We start from the raw sequence: 15,909 nt of genomic DNA on the forward strand, positions 1-15,909 counted from the left end.
AGTTAAACTCCAGGTACTAATAGACTTAAGTTCTCAAGTTGCCTTTAAAAGAAAGTTTTGCTGAGCACAGTGGCTCACACCTGTAATCCCAGCACTTTGGGAGGCTGAGGCAGGAGGATCACATGAGCTTAGGTGTTTGAGACCAGCCTGGGCAACATGGTACGATCCTATCTTGACAAAAAATAAATAAAAAGTTAGACCTAGATGTAGCTTCTCTACTCCCTCTCATATCTCTGCCTGGTTTGGACCACCTGCCTCCACTCTTGCCTCTACCATGTTCACCAGGGTGACCCAGACATCCTACAAGGTATTGACTCTGGTCCCTGCATCTTCAGCAGCTGCTTCTACATGAGTGAACCCAGTGCCCACATTAGCTCCTCAAGGCTCTCCCAAGTGGGTAGTAGCAGTGCTTCAGGGATGGCCTGGGTGCTGGCATGGGTCTGGGTGGAAGCTGTATTGCAGGACCAGTGGTAATGGGGAGCATCACAGCCATCATGGTGAACCGGAGCCTGCTGAGCCCCCTCAAGCTGGAGGTGGAACTCAACATCTAGGCCATGTGTGCCCAGGAGAAAGAACAGATCAAGACCCTTAACAGTAAATTTGCCTTCTTCACAGACATGGTACAGCTCCTGGAGCAGCAGAACAAGATGCTGGAGAGCAAGTGCAGCCTCTAGCAGCAGCAGCAGACAGCGCAGAGGAACATGGACAACACGCTTGAGAGCTATGTCAATAACCTTCAGCAGCAGCTGTACATTCTGGGCCAGGAGCAGCTGAAGCCGGAGTCGGAGCTTGGCAACATGCAGGGGCTGCTGGAGGACCTCAAGAATAAGGATAAGGATGAGATCAATAAGTGTACAGAGATGGACAATGAATTTGTCTTCATCAAGAAGTTTATGGACAAAACTTAGTGAACAAGGTAGAGCTGGAGTCTTGCATGGAAGGGCTGACTGACGAGATCCATTTCCTCAGGCATCTGTATGAGGAGACCCAGGAGCTGCAGTCCCAGATTTTGGACACATCTATGGTCCTGTCCATGGACAACAGCCCCTCCGTGGACACAGACAGCATCATCACTGGGGTCAAGGACAAGCATGAGATCGCCAACTGCAGCTGGGCTGAGGCCGAGAACATATACCAGATCAAGCATGGGGAACTGCAGACACTGGATGGGGAGCATGGGGATAATCTGTGTCACATGAAGATGAAAATCTCTGAGATGAACCAGAACATCAGCCAGCTCCAGGCTGAGACTGAGGGCCTCAAAGGCCAGAGGACTTCCCTGGAGGCTGCCATCACAAATGTCGAGTAGCGTGGGGAGCTGGCCGGTAAGGACAGCAATGCAGCTGGGTGCAGTGCCTCACATCTGTTAATCTCAGCACTTTTGGAGGCCAAGGTGGATGAATTGTTTGAGGCCAGGAGTTCGAGACCAGCTTGGGCAACACGGCGAAGCCCCGTCTCCAACAAAAATGCAAAAATTAAGTCTTATAACCCAGTCTCAAAAATATAAAAATTTTAGGCCAGGCGTGGTGGCTCAAGCCTGAAATCCCAGCACTTTGGGAGGCCGAGGCAGGTGGATCACGAGGTCAAGAGATCGAGACCATCCTGGTCAACATGGTGAAACCCCGTCTCTACTAAAAATACAAAAAATTAGCTGGGCATGGTGGCATGTGCCTGTAATCCCAGCTACTCAGGAGGCTGAGGTAGAATTGCCTGAACCCAGGAGGTGGAGGTTGTGGTGAGCCGAGATCGCGCCATTGCACTCCAGCCTGGGTAACAAGAGCGAAACTCCGTCCCAAAAAATAAATAAATAAATAAATAAAAATTTCAAATTAAAAAAAAAAAAAAAAAGATACCACACCCCAAGCTGGCATACCAGGAGCTGAAGAACATCAAGCTGGCCCTGGACACAGAGGTCACCACCTACAGGAAGTTGCTGGAGGGCAACAAGAGTAGGCTAAAGTCTGGGACATAGAACATAAGCATAAAGACCACCAGTGGCTACTCAGGTGCGCTGAGCTCGGCCTGTGGGACCTCACAAGCCCTGGCCTCAGCTATGGCTAGGCTCCAGCCTTGGCTCTTGTTGGGGCTCTGTCTCCTTCAGCCACACCAGCTCCTCCAGAGTTCCTCCAAGGCCGTGGTTGTGAAGGAAACAGAGACCCGAGATGGGAAGCTGGTGTCTCAGTCCTCTGATGTCCTGCCCAAGTAAATCGGCATAGCAGCCCCTCCCAGTCCAGCCCTTCCTGTGGATGCCACAGAGCCTGCGGAAGAGGCCACTGTTCAGGGAAACATAGGGAACAGGAGTGAGCATAGCCTCACAAGTGAGGCTCAGTCCTAGGCCTCAGCCCACTCGTTGGGGGAGTTCATTGTCTGGGGTACCCCCCTGGCCTATGACTCCAGCTACAAAACAATTTATTATTTTCCAGAATAAAGCCTCAACTGGCTCTACCATTTAAAAAAAAAAAAAAAAATTGCCAGGCTTGGTGGTGTGTGCCTGTGGTCCCACCCACTTCGGGGGCTGAAGTGGAGAATCACTTGAGCCCAGGTAAAGGTTGCAGTGAATTGTGATTGCACCACTCCACGCCAGCCTGGGCAACAGCACAAGCCTGTCTCAACACTAAAGTTTTAATAAGCGTTTCCTCACAAAAGCATGCATGAGTAGATGGTTTAGTTAAGGAAAATGCCTGTGTCATCCAGCTAACCTGAGATGCTATTAGGCTTACCCCACCATAAAACTGCCTGGCCCATCCATAATGCCTTAATCCAAATTAGAGGTACACTCTCTAATCCGGAAATTGTCGACAAGTGTGGTATCACAAGAGCTGGCACCCCAAAGCACAGTATCTTACGATTTTCAAACTTCTCCCTACCTGCTACTAACTGAATACTGGGCCCACATCAGCACTTTTCTTTCAGAGCCTGATTCTCTATTCCTCCAACCCCCTCTTCAAGAGTGCTATGAGGATTGGGGGTGTCTATCAAGACCCCCTCAGCAACCAACAGCCATTCCAGAAAAGCTGATGTAACCAAGGGCTGCCAACAAGAGCAGCTTCCCAGCACGATGTTTTAGTAACCTTAATGAGGCAGAGAGCATCACCTCCCACAAATTCTGGTTGGAAGAAACAATCCAGATTGTGGAAAAGTACAACTTAAAAAGCAAACACCACAGGCTCCAGTAGAGCAGGAAAGCAAGCAGAGATTTCTAAATACAAAGCTCAATTGTAAGAGTTCACTGTACCTTAATTCTCACTATCATCATTTGCTCTGTCAAAAATAGAACGTTCCATGTCTTGATCCATTCAGAATAAGCCACAGCAGGAACAGCTCTGCTTCCACAGGGCAGCCAGGTCAGAAAGGCCACACAGGGAAATGCAAAAGGCAGCCAGCAGGTTTTCTTAAGGATTATACTCCTCTGGGCTTTTATCCTTCTTCCCAGCTATTCTGGCGCCAAGAAAGCTGCAGGGAGGTCTTTGCTCCGCTCTGAAAAAGCTTCAATCTTTTCACCCGCAAGATTGAAGCAGTCTCAGGGCTGGAACTCCCTCTGCTGCCCAGTGTTTTCTTTGCATGCTGTAGTTAGTTTAATGAATTTCAAACTCACAGTGACTCAATGAGAGTGTTCAGCAAATACTGACACCATTAAATAATGTACCCAACCTATTTAGGTTAGAAACTCTGGTATTCCGGGATCCAGAACTAGAAGTGTTAAAGACACCTGTTAGTGCAATAACCCTTATTTATTTTTGTGAACCCTCCCTTTCTCCACATCCCAATACTGGAAGCTCACCTGTCAGGCAAAATTCCTAATCTGCCTCAAAATCTACAGGTCCAAGATCTGAGAATACCAAGTGCTCAAGGCAACTGCCACCCTTCAGAAAACCACAGTAAATACCAACAACAAATGGTGTTACTGTGCAAAAAGTCTCCACCACTGAACAGAAGCAATGTAAATGTTTTAATACAAACAATCCCATAGCATTTATTGACATCTTGTAATAACATAAGAGTAATCAAAACAATACGAATAAATGTTCACACTGGACAAAGGACATCTAAAAACAAAATGTATCCTTCTCAACAATTTCTCACTTCACTGATCATTTCTAGTTGGAGACACTTTGTAGCAGAGTAATATTATCTCCTTTTAGCATGATCCGACCTGCAACACAAAAACAAAAAGCTATTAATAGCCACAGACTCATAAATTTGTATCCAGTTTTTGAACAATATTTTGAAAATGCTTTCTTAGAGAAAATACGTGAACATGGCCGGGCACCATAGGCTCACACCTGTAATCCCAATCACCAGATCAGGAGTTCAAGACCAACCTGGCCAACATGGTGAAACCCCGTCTCTACTAAAAATACAAAAATTAGCTGGGCATGGTGGCATGCCTATAATTATAGGCCTATAGCCTATAATCCCAGCTACTCCAGAAGCTGAGGCAGGAGACTTGCTTAAACCCAGGGAGGCAGAGGTTGCAGTGAGCCGAGATCGCAGCACTGCACTCCATCCTGGGTGACAGAGCAAGACTCTCTCTTGGGGAAAAAAAAAGTGAACATTTTCAAGTGTCCATGTGGTGAAAGGCTTTCTGGCTCCATTAGAGTAGATTCACCTTTTCAACAACAACCTAACAAAGGTACATAATATTTCATGACAAGTACCATTTCTGCAGACTAAGTCACCTCAATAGGCTTCATCCAACATTTCCCAATGCCAAGTTTGGAAATGAGTCGTATGTCAAGTTGAGGAAATACAGCATATTATAACTCCATTCTTAAAGCTGTTAGTATATAAAAGACTCCAACCAGCCAGGCAAGGTGGCTCATGCCTATAATCCCAGCAGGTTGGGAGGCTGAGGCGGGTGGATCACCTGAGGTAAAGAGTTCAAGACCAGTCTGACCAACATTGAGAAACCCCGTCGCTACTAAAAATACAAAATTAGCCGGGCATGGTGGCACATGCCTGTAATCCCAGCTACTTAGGAGGCTGAGGCAGAAGAATCGCTTGAACCTAGAAGGCAAAGGTTTCAGGGAGGAGGAGGTCTCGGTGAGCCGAGATCATGCCACTGCACTCCATCCTGGGCAACAAGAATGAAATTCAGCCTCAGGAAAAAAAAAAAAAAACTTTTTTCTTCTAAGAAATCTGTAACATCTTCAGGAACACTGGTGTTCACTTGCAGAACAGTTTTGAGACATATTAATCAACAGTAATTGAACTGTTTTACTTTCCCAGGTTTCTATAGGTATTATTATTATTATTATTATTATTATTATTATTTTTTAAGATGGAGTCTTGCTGTGTCGCCCAGGCTGGAGTGCAGTGGCGCAATCTCAGCTCACTGCAACCTCTGCCTCCCAGGTGCAAGCAATCCTCCTGCCTCAGCCTCCTGAGCAGCTGATACAACAGGCACATGCCACCACACCCAGCTAATTTTTTTGTATTCTTAGTAGAGACAGGGTTTCATCATATTGGCCAGGGTGGTCTCGAACTCCTGACCTCATGATCTACCCCTCAGCCTCCCAAAGTGCTGGGATTATAGGCGTGAGCCACTGTGCTCAGCTGCAATAATAATATTCTATTCCACAGGATAAATACTACCATGGAAATTCAACACTTGGTCAATAATTTATAAATAATGTGACCTCACTAAGGCTAAGCTTGCCCTTCCTGGCAAGATATCTTTAAATCTAAAAAAAAAAAAACCACTTGGGTGCCATCTCTACTAATATATAAAAAATTAGCCAGATGTGGTGGTATGCACCTGTAATCCCAGCTATTGCTTGAACCTAGGAGGCGGAGGTTACAGTGAGCCGAGATCACGCCACAGCACTCCAGCCTGGGCAACAGAGCAAGCCTCCGTCTCTAAAAAAATAAAAATAAATCTAAAAAATCCAGGCTTTCATAAAAATAGTCTGATCAAACAGCAACTAGCAAAACACCATACTGCTTCTGAGAATCTACTTTCCACGTATTTAGTGTAGGTTCGAGAGAATCCTGAGGTCTGAGAGACACCTGAAACCCATCACTGATAAAAGTATTAGTATTAGTGAGCATTTAACAAATAAAGACAAAATGCCTAAATAAACCTCAAGTGAATGGGATGTTAACAGAAATGATTCAGTGTGTCTTGATGAAACCATGAATTCTAGGACCATTCATTAACTGGGTTAAGAAATACCATTCATTGTGAGGCACAATGGCTCACACATGTAATCCTGGCATTTGGGAGGCTGAGGCAAGCAGATTGTTGAGCTCAGGAGATTGAGACCAGCCTGGGCAACACAGTGAAAGCCCATCTCTACTAAAATACAAAATATCAGCCAGATGTGGTGGTGTGTGCCTATAATCCCAGCTACTCGGGAGGCAGAGGTAGGAAAATCACTTGAACCCGGGAGGCAGAGATTGCAGTGAGCCGACATAGCACCACGGGCGACAGAGCAAAAGATAAGACTCCGTCTCCAAAACAATAAAAAAAAAAAGAAATACCCTCCATTGTTCAAAATTTTTTGAGTTTCTATTTCTATTATGTGCCAGGCACTGAGATGAGTACTGAGTATACTAGGAACCAAAAAGACATGACTCATGCACTTATGATGAAGCATCTGATAATAGGAGAGACATGAATAAAATAAACCCACTAATAAATGTTTTATTACAAACTCAGGGAGCACATAATCCTGCCTTCCCCTATCCCCAGCAAAACCAAATTAAACTGAACTTTTTGAGCAGGGCTTCCTAACTACTGGGACACAGATCAGTACTGGTCCTGATCCCTGTTAGAAACTGGGCCACAGAGCAAGAGGTGAGCAGCCGACTAGCAGCTTCATCTTTATTTACAGCCACTCCCCATCACTAGCATTCCCGCCTGAGCTCTGCCTCCTGCCAGGTCAGCAGAGGCCTCAGATCCTTACAGGAGTACAACTAGTTCACATCTAGGACTCATGAGAGCCTAATGCCTCATGATCTGTCACTGTTCCCCATCACCCCCAGATGGGACCACCTACTGTGGGAAAACAAGCTCAGGGCGCCCACTGATTCTATATTATGGTGAGTTACGTAATTATTATACGTTACAATGTAATAATAATGGAAATAAAGTTCACTATAAATATAATGTGCTTGAACCATCCAAAAACCATCCCCACACCCCAGTCCATAGAAAAATTATTTTCCATGAAACCGGTCCCTGGTGCCAAAATAGTTGGGGATCGTTGTCTTAAAGGAAGTGATATTTGATCTGAGCTCTAAAGACACAAGGACTATCACATACAAAGATTAATGGGCAAGTGTGCAGATTCAAAGAACTGAAATAAGTGGTGCTGGAGCTCAGAAGGTGGGGCACAGTGATATGAGGTTAGCAGAGGGAGCGAAGACTAGATCATGAAGATCATTTAGATATGCAGAATCATTAGATGTTTTTTAATCCTAAGAGCAACAGGAAGTCATTGAAGAATTTCAAGCAAAGGGATGACATGGTCAGACTAGTGTTTTTAAAGATGACTGAAGCCTGGAAAGAAAACTAGAGGTAGCTGCAAAGAAATCAATTAGTAAGCTGAATGAAAAGTGGTGTCATTCAATAAGGCAGGAAATAATACTACAATAGCTCTAAATTGTGTGCGCTGGAATTGAGTTTGCTTTCTGATACGCTCGCTGACTTTGAGAAGCCTTTGAAACATTCAAGTAGAAATGGTGACTAGGCTCAGAGAAGTCTTGGCTACAAATCTGGGAGTCAACATATAGGTGGTAATTGAGGCTGTACTCCAATGTCTAGGTAGACAATACTGAATGACAGCAAGGCCTAGAACCAAGCCTGGAGCAACTCATTTAGTGACTGCGTCCCAAAGAATGAATACACAATTCTGAAAATAGCCGGAAATGAAAAATAAAAACCCAAGTGTAATATCGTAAAGCCAAGGTGTGATACTACAAAATATGTATTTGGTCTTCAATCCCATACAACTCCTAAAATCCTTAGAATCTCTAGGTGTTGCCTTTTTGTAAGCTAATGACTGACTGATGGCCAGCACTTCCTAGTTCCAGGATGGGAGTCGTCACTGAAAGGACCAAGGCATGATTAGTGAGGTCAGACCTTCAGCCCCACCCTCCAACCCAAGGAGGAGGAGAAGCTGAAGGTTAAACTGATCACCAGTGGTCAACGGTTTAATCAGTCATACCTATGTAATGAAGCTTACATAAAAACTGAAAACAGCCGGGTGCGGTGGCTCAAGCCTGTAATCCCAGCACTTTGGGAGGCCAAGGCGGGTGGATCACGAGGTCAGGAGATCGAGACCATGCTGGTCAACATGGTGAAACCCTGTCTCTAATAAAAATACAAAAATTAGCTGGGCGTGGTGGCGCGTGCCTGTAATCCCAGCTACTCAGGAGGCTGAGGCAGGAGAATTGCCTGAACCCAGGAGGCGGAGGTTGCGGTGAGCCGAGATCGCGCCATTGCACTCCAGCCTGGGTAACAAGAGCGAAACTCCGTCTCAAAAAAAAAAAAAAAAACTGAAAACAGGCCAGTTGCAGTGGCTCACGCATGTAATCCCAATACTTCGGGAGGCCAAGGAGAATGGATCACAAGATCAGGAGTTTGAGACCAGCCTGGCCAACACGGTGGAACCCCACCTCTACTAAAAATACAAAAATTAGCCAGGCATGGTGGCGGGTGCCTGTAATCCCAGCTACTTGGGAGGCTGAGGCAAGAGAATCGCTTGAAGCTAGGAGGCAGGTTTTGCAGTGAGCCAAGACCACACCTTTGCTTTCCAGCCCGGGCGACAGAGCGAGACCTCGTATCCAAAAAAAACCCTGAAAACAATGGGATTCTGATAGCTCAACATGTGTAGGTTCCTGGAAGGGCAGTGAGCTTGAAGAGGGCACGAAAGCTGTGCATTCCTTCCTATATGCCTTGTCCTACGCATCTCTTCATCTGTATTCACTGGAGTATCCTTTATCACACCAGTAAATGTAAGTATTTCCACAAGTTCCATGAGCTGCTCCAGCAAATTAGTCACGCCAGAGGGGTCATGGAACCCAATTTCTAGCCATTCAGTAGGAAGCACAGGTAAAACAATCTGGAGCTGACAACTGGTACCTGGTGGAGGGTTGAGGGGCAGGGAAGGGAATCTTGAGGATTGAGCCCTCAGCCTCTGGGAACTGACACTATCTGCAAGTAGACAGTGTCAGAACTGAACTGAACTTGAGGACTCCAAGCTGACATCCACTACCGAACTGATTGCTTGCTTGGTGTGTGGGGAAACATGTCCACACATCTGGTCACAGAAGTCTCCTGTGTTGATTACTGTCAACTGAGGAAACAGAAAAAGCTACCTGGGTTTTTCCCCCACTCAGACAAGGGAACAAAGCACTTGAAGGTGGGAGACCCAACAGTGCCAAATGCTGTTGAGAGCTTAGTAACATAAGGATTAGTACTGACCATTACATTTAATGCCCCTAGTCTTTGGTTTCCTTGGTGAGAGCTCTCTGGGTGGAGATGCCAAAATGGAGTGTGGTGAGAAGTGAGTGGTAGCGGATGATTTTTGTGTATTACTACTCTGAATAATAACTTCTCAAATGCAGACTAAGTTTAAACATGAACTGAATTGCAGGTTGTTGAATTCTGCAAGTGAATAAAACATTTCTAGAATTCTGTAAGACCACTTGTATCCTTACCCAGTTGTTTTCTTGACTTTGTTTTAGAATGAATCTCTTCTGCATCATCTAATACGAGGTTCATATACTCATCAAAACCCTAGAAAAACAAGCAAACTATTGTTTTCAAAGAAAATGACATCCATTTTAAATGAGTATACCCATCCCAATACAAAAATCTAACTAACTTTAAAAATTCACTGATCTGGAGCCCCACCCGACCTTCCACCCAAAGCCTTTCTTTTTTGTTTTGAGAAAGGCTCTTACTTTGTCTCCCAGGCTGGAGTGCAGTGGTGTGACCTCAGCTCACTACAGCCTCAACCTCCTGGGTTCAAGCGATTCTCCTGCCTTAGCCCCCCAAGCAGCTGGGATTACAGGGCGCACCACCATGGATGGCTACATTTTGTATTTTTGGTAGAGACAGGGTTTCGCCATGTTGCCCAGACTGGTCTCGAACTCCTAAGCTAAAGTGATTCATAGCGTTTGGCCTCCCAAAGTGCTAGGATTACAGATGTGAGTCACCGTAAATTTAAAAATTAGCTGGACATGGTGGTATATGCCTATAGTCCCACCTACTAGAGGCTGAGGTATGAGAATCACTTGAGCCAAGGAGTTCAAGATTGCAGTGAGCTATGACAGCACCTGGGTGACAGAGCAAGATCTAAAAAAAAAAAAAAAAAAAAAAGGCGGGGGGGGGGGAGGTCAAGTGCAGTGGTTCACGCCTATAATGCCAGCACTTTGGGAGGCCGAGGCAGGTGGATCACAAGGTCAGGAGATGAATCCAGGCCAACATGGTGGAACACCATCTCTACTAAAAATAGAAAAAAAATTAGCTGGGTGTGGTGGTGTGCACCTATAGTCCCAGGTGGATCCACCTGAGGCAGGTGGATCACGAGGTCAAGAGATTGAGACCATCCTGGCCAACATGGTGAAACCCCGTCTCTCCTAAATATACACACACAAAAAATTAGCGGGTCATGGTGGCACATGCCTGTAGTCCCAGCTACTCAGGAGGCTGAGGCAGGAGAACTGCTTGAATCTGGGAGGTGGAGGTTGCACTGAGGTGAGGCAGGAGAATTGCCTGAACCCAGGAGGTGGAGGTTGCAGTGACCCAAGATCGTGCCACTGCACTCCAGCCTGAAGACAGAGCGAGACTCTGTCTCAAAACAAACAAACAAACAAACAAACATTACTTAGGGTATCCTGCTATCCCAGAAGCCTTATTTAACTAATCTCCCTGAGCTCTATTCAGGCACCACCTAACCCACAACAAATAGCTCCATTAGTCCCCACCCTCCCTAATTTCATTTCTTTTGTCCCCTCTCTCCATACTAACACTGTTGCTCAAATAATGTTTTTTCAAATAATTTTTAAAAGTTAGTTTTCAGCCAGGCATTGTGGCTCACGCCTGTAATCCCAAGACTTTGAGAGGCCGAGGCTGGAGAATCACTTGAGTCTAGGAGTTTGAGACCAGCCTGGGCAACACAGTGAGAACTCATCTCTATTAAAAATTTAAATTTAGTGGGCTGTGATGGTGCACACTTGTGGTCCTAGCTACTTGGGAGGCTGGGGCAGGAGGACTGCCTGAGCCCTGGAGGTTGAGGCCTCAATGGGCCATGATTGTATTACTGAACTCCAGCCTGAGCAACAGAAGACTGTCTCTCAAAAAATAAATATATAAATACAAAATCTCTTCTCAGCACAGAGGAAAGAAAATGAATCAAAAGTTAATTTTCCCTGTCTTTTTAAAATTACCCAAAATTAAATTACATTCTGTGAAGTCTTTTTCCACGACCAAACTGCTATGAGATACAATTGCCTGTATACTCACAATGATACAGCCTTCTATCCGCATATTCACTTGCTCATAGAGCCACACCTGAATCCGTGATCTCTGAAATAATCATAAAAATGGAAACGTTAAAAAAAGAAAAATAGGGCCAGCCACGATGGCTCATGCCTGTAATCTCAGCACTTTGGAAGGCTGAGGCAGGTGGATCACAAGGTTAACAGATTGAGACCATCCTGGCCAACATGGTGAAACCCCATCTCTCCTAAAAAAAAATTAGCAGGGCGTGGTGGCACAAGCCTATAGTCTCAGCTACTCAAGAGGCTGTGGCAGGAGAATTGCTTGAACCTGGGAGGTGGAGGTTGCACTGAGGTGAGATCGCCCCACTGCACACTCCAGCCTGGTGACAGAGCAAGACTCTGTCTCAAGAAGAAAAAAAAGAAAAGAAAAACAGGCCAGGTGCTTTGATTCTCACCTGTAATTCCAGTACTTTGGGATGCCAAAGAGGAATAATTTGTTTGAGGCTAGGTATTCAAGATAAGCCTGCACAACATTAAGCAAGATCTTGTCTCCAAAAAAAAAAAAAACTTTAAAATAAACAAAACCTAACCATTATGGTAAAACGACAGAGAAATATGGCTTCTAAAAAAACTGTAATGTAAGTCAAGAGTTTTAATTAGCCCATATCTAAGAATTATTCACCAAGAATAATTACCTCAAAGAAAATTTTCGTTTAATAAGTGCTATATTGAAACTGTACAAGATAATAATTTTCCTGTGATCTTGGGACTCAATATTTCCAACTGCTTCTGGTCTCAATATATTTAGAGTGAAAGTTTTTGACGGTATAGCACAAAGCAGTAATTTCTAATGACCAAGGGCTTATTTCCTGCAGCAAAATCCAGCTCCAAAACAAAGCTTTCCTATATCACACACTTAACAACCAGGATAGGAGCCCTCAATTCAGATGGTTAAAAATTATAATCACTTGAAATTAATGTTTTTCATTTGCATTGTCACACTATAAAATTTAAGTTGCTAAAAATTCCCCGAAGTGAAAACAGTTGCCACCAAACTGAAGCTACCCGTTCTCTCTTCCTTTATTCGTGTCTTTTAGTTTTCCCACAGGTACTAAAACACAACACCTCTTGACATGGTTTAAGTTGGGTTTTTCTTACATGTATCATCCTAAAGGGGAGAGGTTCCAATGTTCCAGCCATAATCACTACTAACGAAAGTACTGATGCCTAAATATCATGGTCAAGTCTGCTAATAATACTTTTTGGAAATCAAAAGGACTTTGATCTCGCAAAGTAATGATACAATTCTTCGCATGCTGGGAAGTGGCAAGGATAACAGCACTTCATGACATTAGTGCTTTCTCTGTACTCCTTCCCCTCAATTAATCTCCAATCTCCAGTTCCATCTGTTTTTAAACTCTAGAACACAGCGATCACTCGGGTTAACACAAAAAACTAAATCAATTCACCTCTTATTTAAAAACCAGTAACGAAACAATTAACAAGCAACTTACGTACATTTTGTAAGTATCTGAAGATGAGGTTCTGCACCACAATGGTTAAGGAAAAAATACAAAAGCAGCATAGACTCTATTCCCTGAAACAACTGGACGACTGTGCTCCGGTCTCACCTTTTCTTTTACTGAATGCGAAGTCTGGGGCTTATGTAAAGAAAAAGTGCCCAGCGGGGCACTCATTAGGGGTCTTGACCATCCCTCCCACTCTCATCCCCCTGGAGTTTCCCGAAACCATTATCTCCCGTTTTCATTCAGCACCTACTTGAAGTTCTCTTCCCTCCTTCCGCCGCCTCCATTCCTGCATTCCCGACTGCAGGGGTCCACCCAAGACCCCCTCCCCACCATCACGGTTCTCCAACTACCCGCGCTTTCTTCCCGTCTTGATCGCCCCGGGGGCTCATGGGATGTGGGTCCATAGTCCGCTCCCCCAGGCCCGCTCTCAGCCCGCGCCTCGGCATCCCCTATTCTAGCCCGAACCTCCTAGTCCTGACATCCTGCGTAGGATACGATGGGCTGCACCATAACCTTCTGCACTTTCTGGCCTTGGCCACGGTACGCCATGGTGGAATTTCACAAAGAGCACACCCGCACGCTGCCTCTGAGAGCAACTTCCGGAATAAAGAACCGGAAGCGGAAGTGCGTGGAGGTCACGTGGCGATCTGGGCGGCTCTTGGGAAATGCCCCACTAGCCAGTCGCTTTTCTCCACTGCATAGCCTCCGAGGGAGGCTAAACTGAGGCTTCCGTGCTGTGGAAGTTGGGCCGGTCCTACAGCGCCACCTGGAGGGAGGCGGGAGGAGGCGCCTTCGGTTGTATGGTGGCCGTGGCGGGAGGAGTGCCGTCGTGTCTCCATTTTCTTTTCTTTTTTTTTTTTGAGAGTCTCGCTCTGTCGTCCAGGCTGGAGCAGTGGCGCGTGCAACCTCTGATCCCCGGGTTCAAGCGTTTCTCCTGCCTCAGCCTCCCAAGTAGCTGGCACTACAGGCGTGCCCGCCACCACCCGGCTAATTTTTGTGTTTTTGGTAGAGACAGGGTTCCACCGTGTTAGCCAGGCCGGTCTCGATCTGCTGACCTTGTGATCCGCCCGCCGCGGCCTCCCAAAGTACTGGTATTCACCGGCGTGAGCCACCGCGCCCGGCCCGTGTCTCCAGTTTCTGAGTTAACTTAAAGAGCCCAAATCGTTCCACCGTGTATCTCTGTGTGTAAAACGAGTTAATTTCGTGCCTTTCCTGAAGTCTGTTTTGCTGGAGTTCAGGCTTGATAGCAGCGTTGTGGTGGAAAGGGTAGGGCAGCAAGAAGCCCGAACGTCAGGCCTCCCACTCCTGGCAGTCGGCCAGGGGCGGGCCGCATTCTAAAGCCAGACTCCGGTTAAGGATTCAGTTCTCAGCCGCTTCGTGGAGGGGTGTTCAGGTGGCAACGCAGGTGGCGATTTTCCGTGAAGACGCCGAAATCCACATGCTGGGCGTAAATCCAGCTCTTTTAGAGTTGTGTGACCAAGGATAAATCACTCAGCCTCCCTGTGTCTTGGCTTAGTTTCCCAAACGAAGATTAAGATGTATTTTCCTCAGGGTCTTGAAGATTCAGCGAAAGAATTGTCTTATGTGTGCACGCAGGCGTCAGGCAGTGTCAGAACATGTCCTTCCCTGGGTAACACAGCTACTAAGTGGAGGAGCTGGAATTGGTAGGTGTGCCTGACCCCCGAGCCCACCTCCTTCCCATTGTGTCATGGCTTGTGGCCTGGCAGAGATTTCATTTAGTTGGCATACCCATTTTTTGGAGGAAGAAACTTAAGTTTGGAGTTTTGAAAGGACTTGCCTACGGGAACACGGATTGGGGCAAATCGCAGAATCAAAATTAGCTTTTCTGAGGTCTTCTGTTTAATGGGGATAATGGTAATAACGACCTCAAAAAGGGGTTGGGTTGAAAGTGATTTTTAAACTACACAAAGCGGCCACTGGCGGTGGCTCACACCTATAATCCCAGCATTTTGGGAGTCTGAAGCAGGTGGATCACCTGAGGTCAGGAGTTCAAAACTAGCCTGGCCAACATGGTGAAACCCCATCTCTACTAAAAATACAAAACTTAGCAGGGTGTGGTAGCACACACGAATGTAATCCCAGCTACTCAGGAGGCTGAGACAGGAGGATCCCTTGAACTGTGGAGGTAGAGGTTGCAGTGAGCTGAGATCGCACTCCAGCCTGGGCAACAGAGTGAGACTCCCTCCCAAAAATAAATAAATAAAAATAAATATACTACACAAAGCTAGCAAATGCTTGGGCTATTTCCTTTAAAAAATTTCAGCTGGGTGTGCTAGCTCATGCCTGTAATCCCAGCATTTTGAGAGGCAGTCAGGAGGCTCGCTTGAGCCCAGGAGTTCAAGACCAGCCTGAGCAACATAATGAGACCTTGGCTCTACAAAAAAAAAATTTAAAAATTAGCCAAGCATAGTGGTGCCCACCTGTAGTCCCAGCTACTCTGGAGGCTGTGGCAGGAGAATCGCTTAAACCCAGGAGACAGAGGTTGCTGTGAGCAGAGATCATGCCACTGCACTCCAGCCTGAGCAACAGAACCAGATCCTGCAAAAAAAAAAAAAAAAAAAAAAAAAAAAAATTCCATAGTTAGGCTTGGTGGTATGGCCTGTAGTCCCAAGTACTAGGAGAGGCTGAGGTGGTAGGACTGCTTGAGCCCAGCAGTTCAAGAGTGCAATGAGCTGTAATGGCACCTATAAATAGCCACTGCATTCCAGCCTGGGAAACATAGTGAGACCCAGTCTTAAAAAAGAAGTTCCCCCACCCAAACCCAGTAGAGTGTCATGTCCGACTTCAAGACAACATGTTTATTTATCCCGCCCCCTTTTTTTTAGACAGGATCTCCTACTGTGGCCCAGGCTGACATGCAGTGTGCAGTGGTACAATCTTGGCTCACTGAAACCTCCCCACCAGG

At 45.9% G+C, this 15,909-nt stretch overlaps 1 protein-coding gene and 1 pseudogene across 5 annotated transcripts; one reads left to right on the top strand and one right to left on the bottom strand.

Annotated features, from left to right (window-relative positions):
- The first annotated feature begins 274 nt into the window (after nt 1-274).
- LOC141581154 (keratin, type II cytoskeletal 8 pseudogene) lies at nt 275-2,206 on the top strand (annotated as a pseudogene).
- Nucleotides 2,207-3,926: 1,720 nt separating this feature from the next.
- SNRPE (small nuclear ribonucleoprotein polypeptide E) lies at nt 3,927-13,597 on the bottom strand. Of its 5 annotated transcripts, none has more exons than XM_003938313.4 (5): nt 13,479-13,597; nt 12,973-12,999; nt 11,477-11,539; nt 9,667-9,745; nt 3,927-4,153 (listed from the first exon to the last, which is right to left on the bottom strand). In XM_003938313.4, the coding sequence occupies exons 1-5, from the start codon at nt 13,530-13,532 to the stop codon at nt 4,098-4,100; spliced, it is 279 nt and encodes a 92-aa protein (XP_003938362.1). In that variant the 5' UTR covers nt 13,533-13,597; the 3' UTR covers nt 3,927-4,097. The 5 variants fall into 5 exon arrangements, with proteins under 5 accessions (XP_003938362.1, XP_074241091.1, XP_074241094.1 ...); XM_074384990.1 differs by having other exon boundaries at nt 3,927-4,174; XM_074384991.1 differs by lacking the exon at nt 3,927-4,153 and adding an exon at nt 4,181-5,859.
- Nucleotides 13,598-15,909: the final 2,312 nt, after the last annotated feature.

This window comes from Saimiri boliviensis, chromosome 14 (assembly GCF_048565385.1).
Source record: "Saimiri boliviensis isolate mSaiBol1 chromosome 14, mSaiBol1.pri, whole genome shotgun sequence".
In the NCBI taxonomy this organism is placed as follows: domain Eukaryota; kingdom Metazoa; phylum Chordata; class Mammalia; order Primates; family Cebidae; genus Saimiri; species Saimiri boliviensis.

Bases quoted from the DNA above. Each gene is read 5' to 3' on its own strand.
- SNRPE (XM_074384990.1), bottom strand. From the start codon at position 13,532: ATGGCGTACCGTGGCCAAGGCCAGAAAGTGCAGAAGGTTATGGTGCAG. The intron at 13,000-13,478 runs GTATCCTACGCA...ATTGTGGTGCAG, and splicing joins AGGTTATGGTGCAGCCCATC to AACCTCATCTTCAGATACTT. The intron at 4,175-9,666 runs GTAAGGATACAA...GGCTATTAATAG, and splicing joins AAAGTCAAGAAAACAACTGG to CTTTTTGTTTTTGTGTTGCA.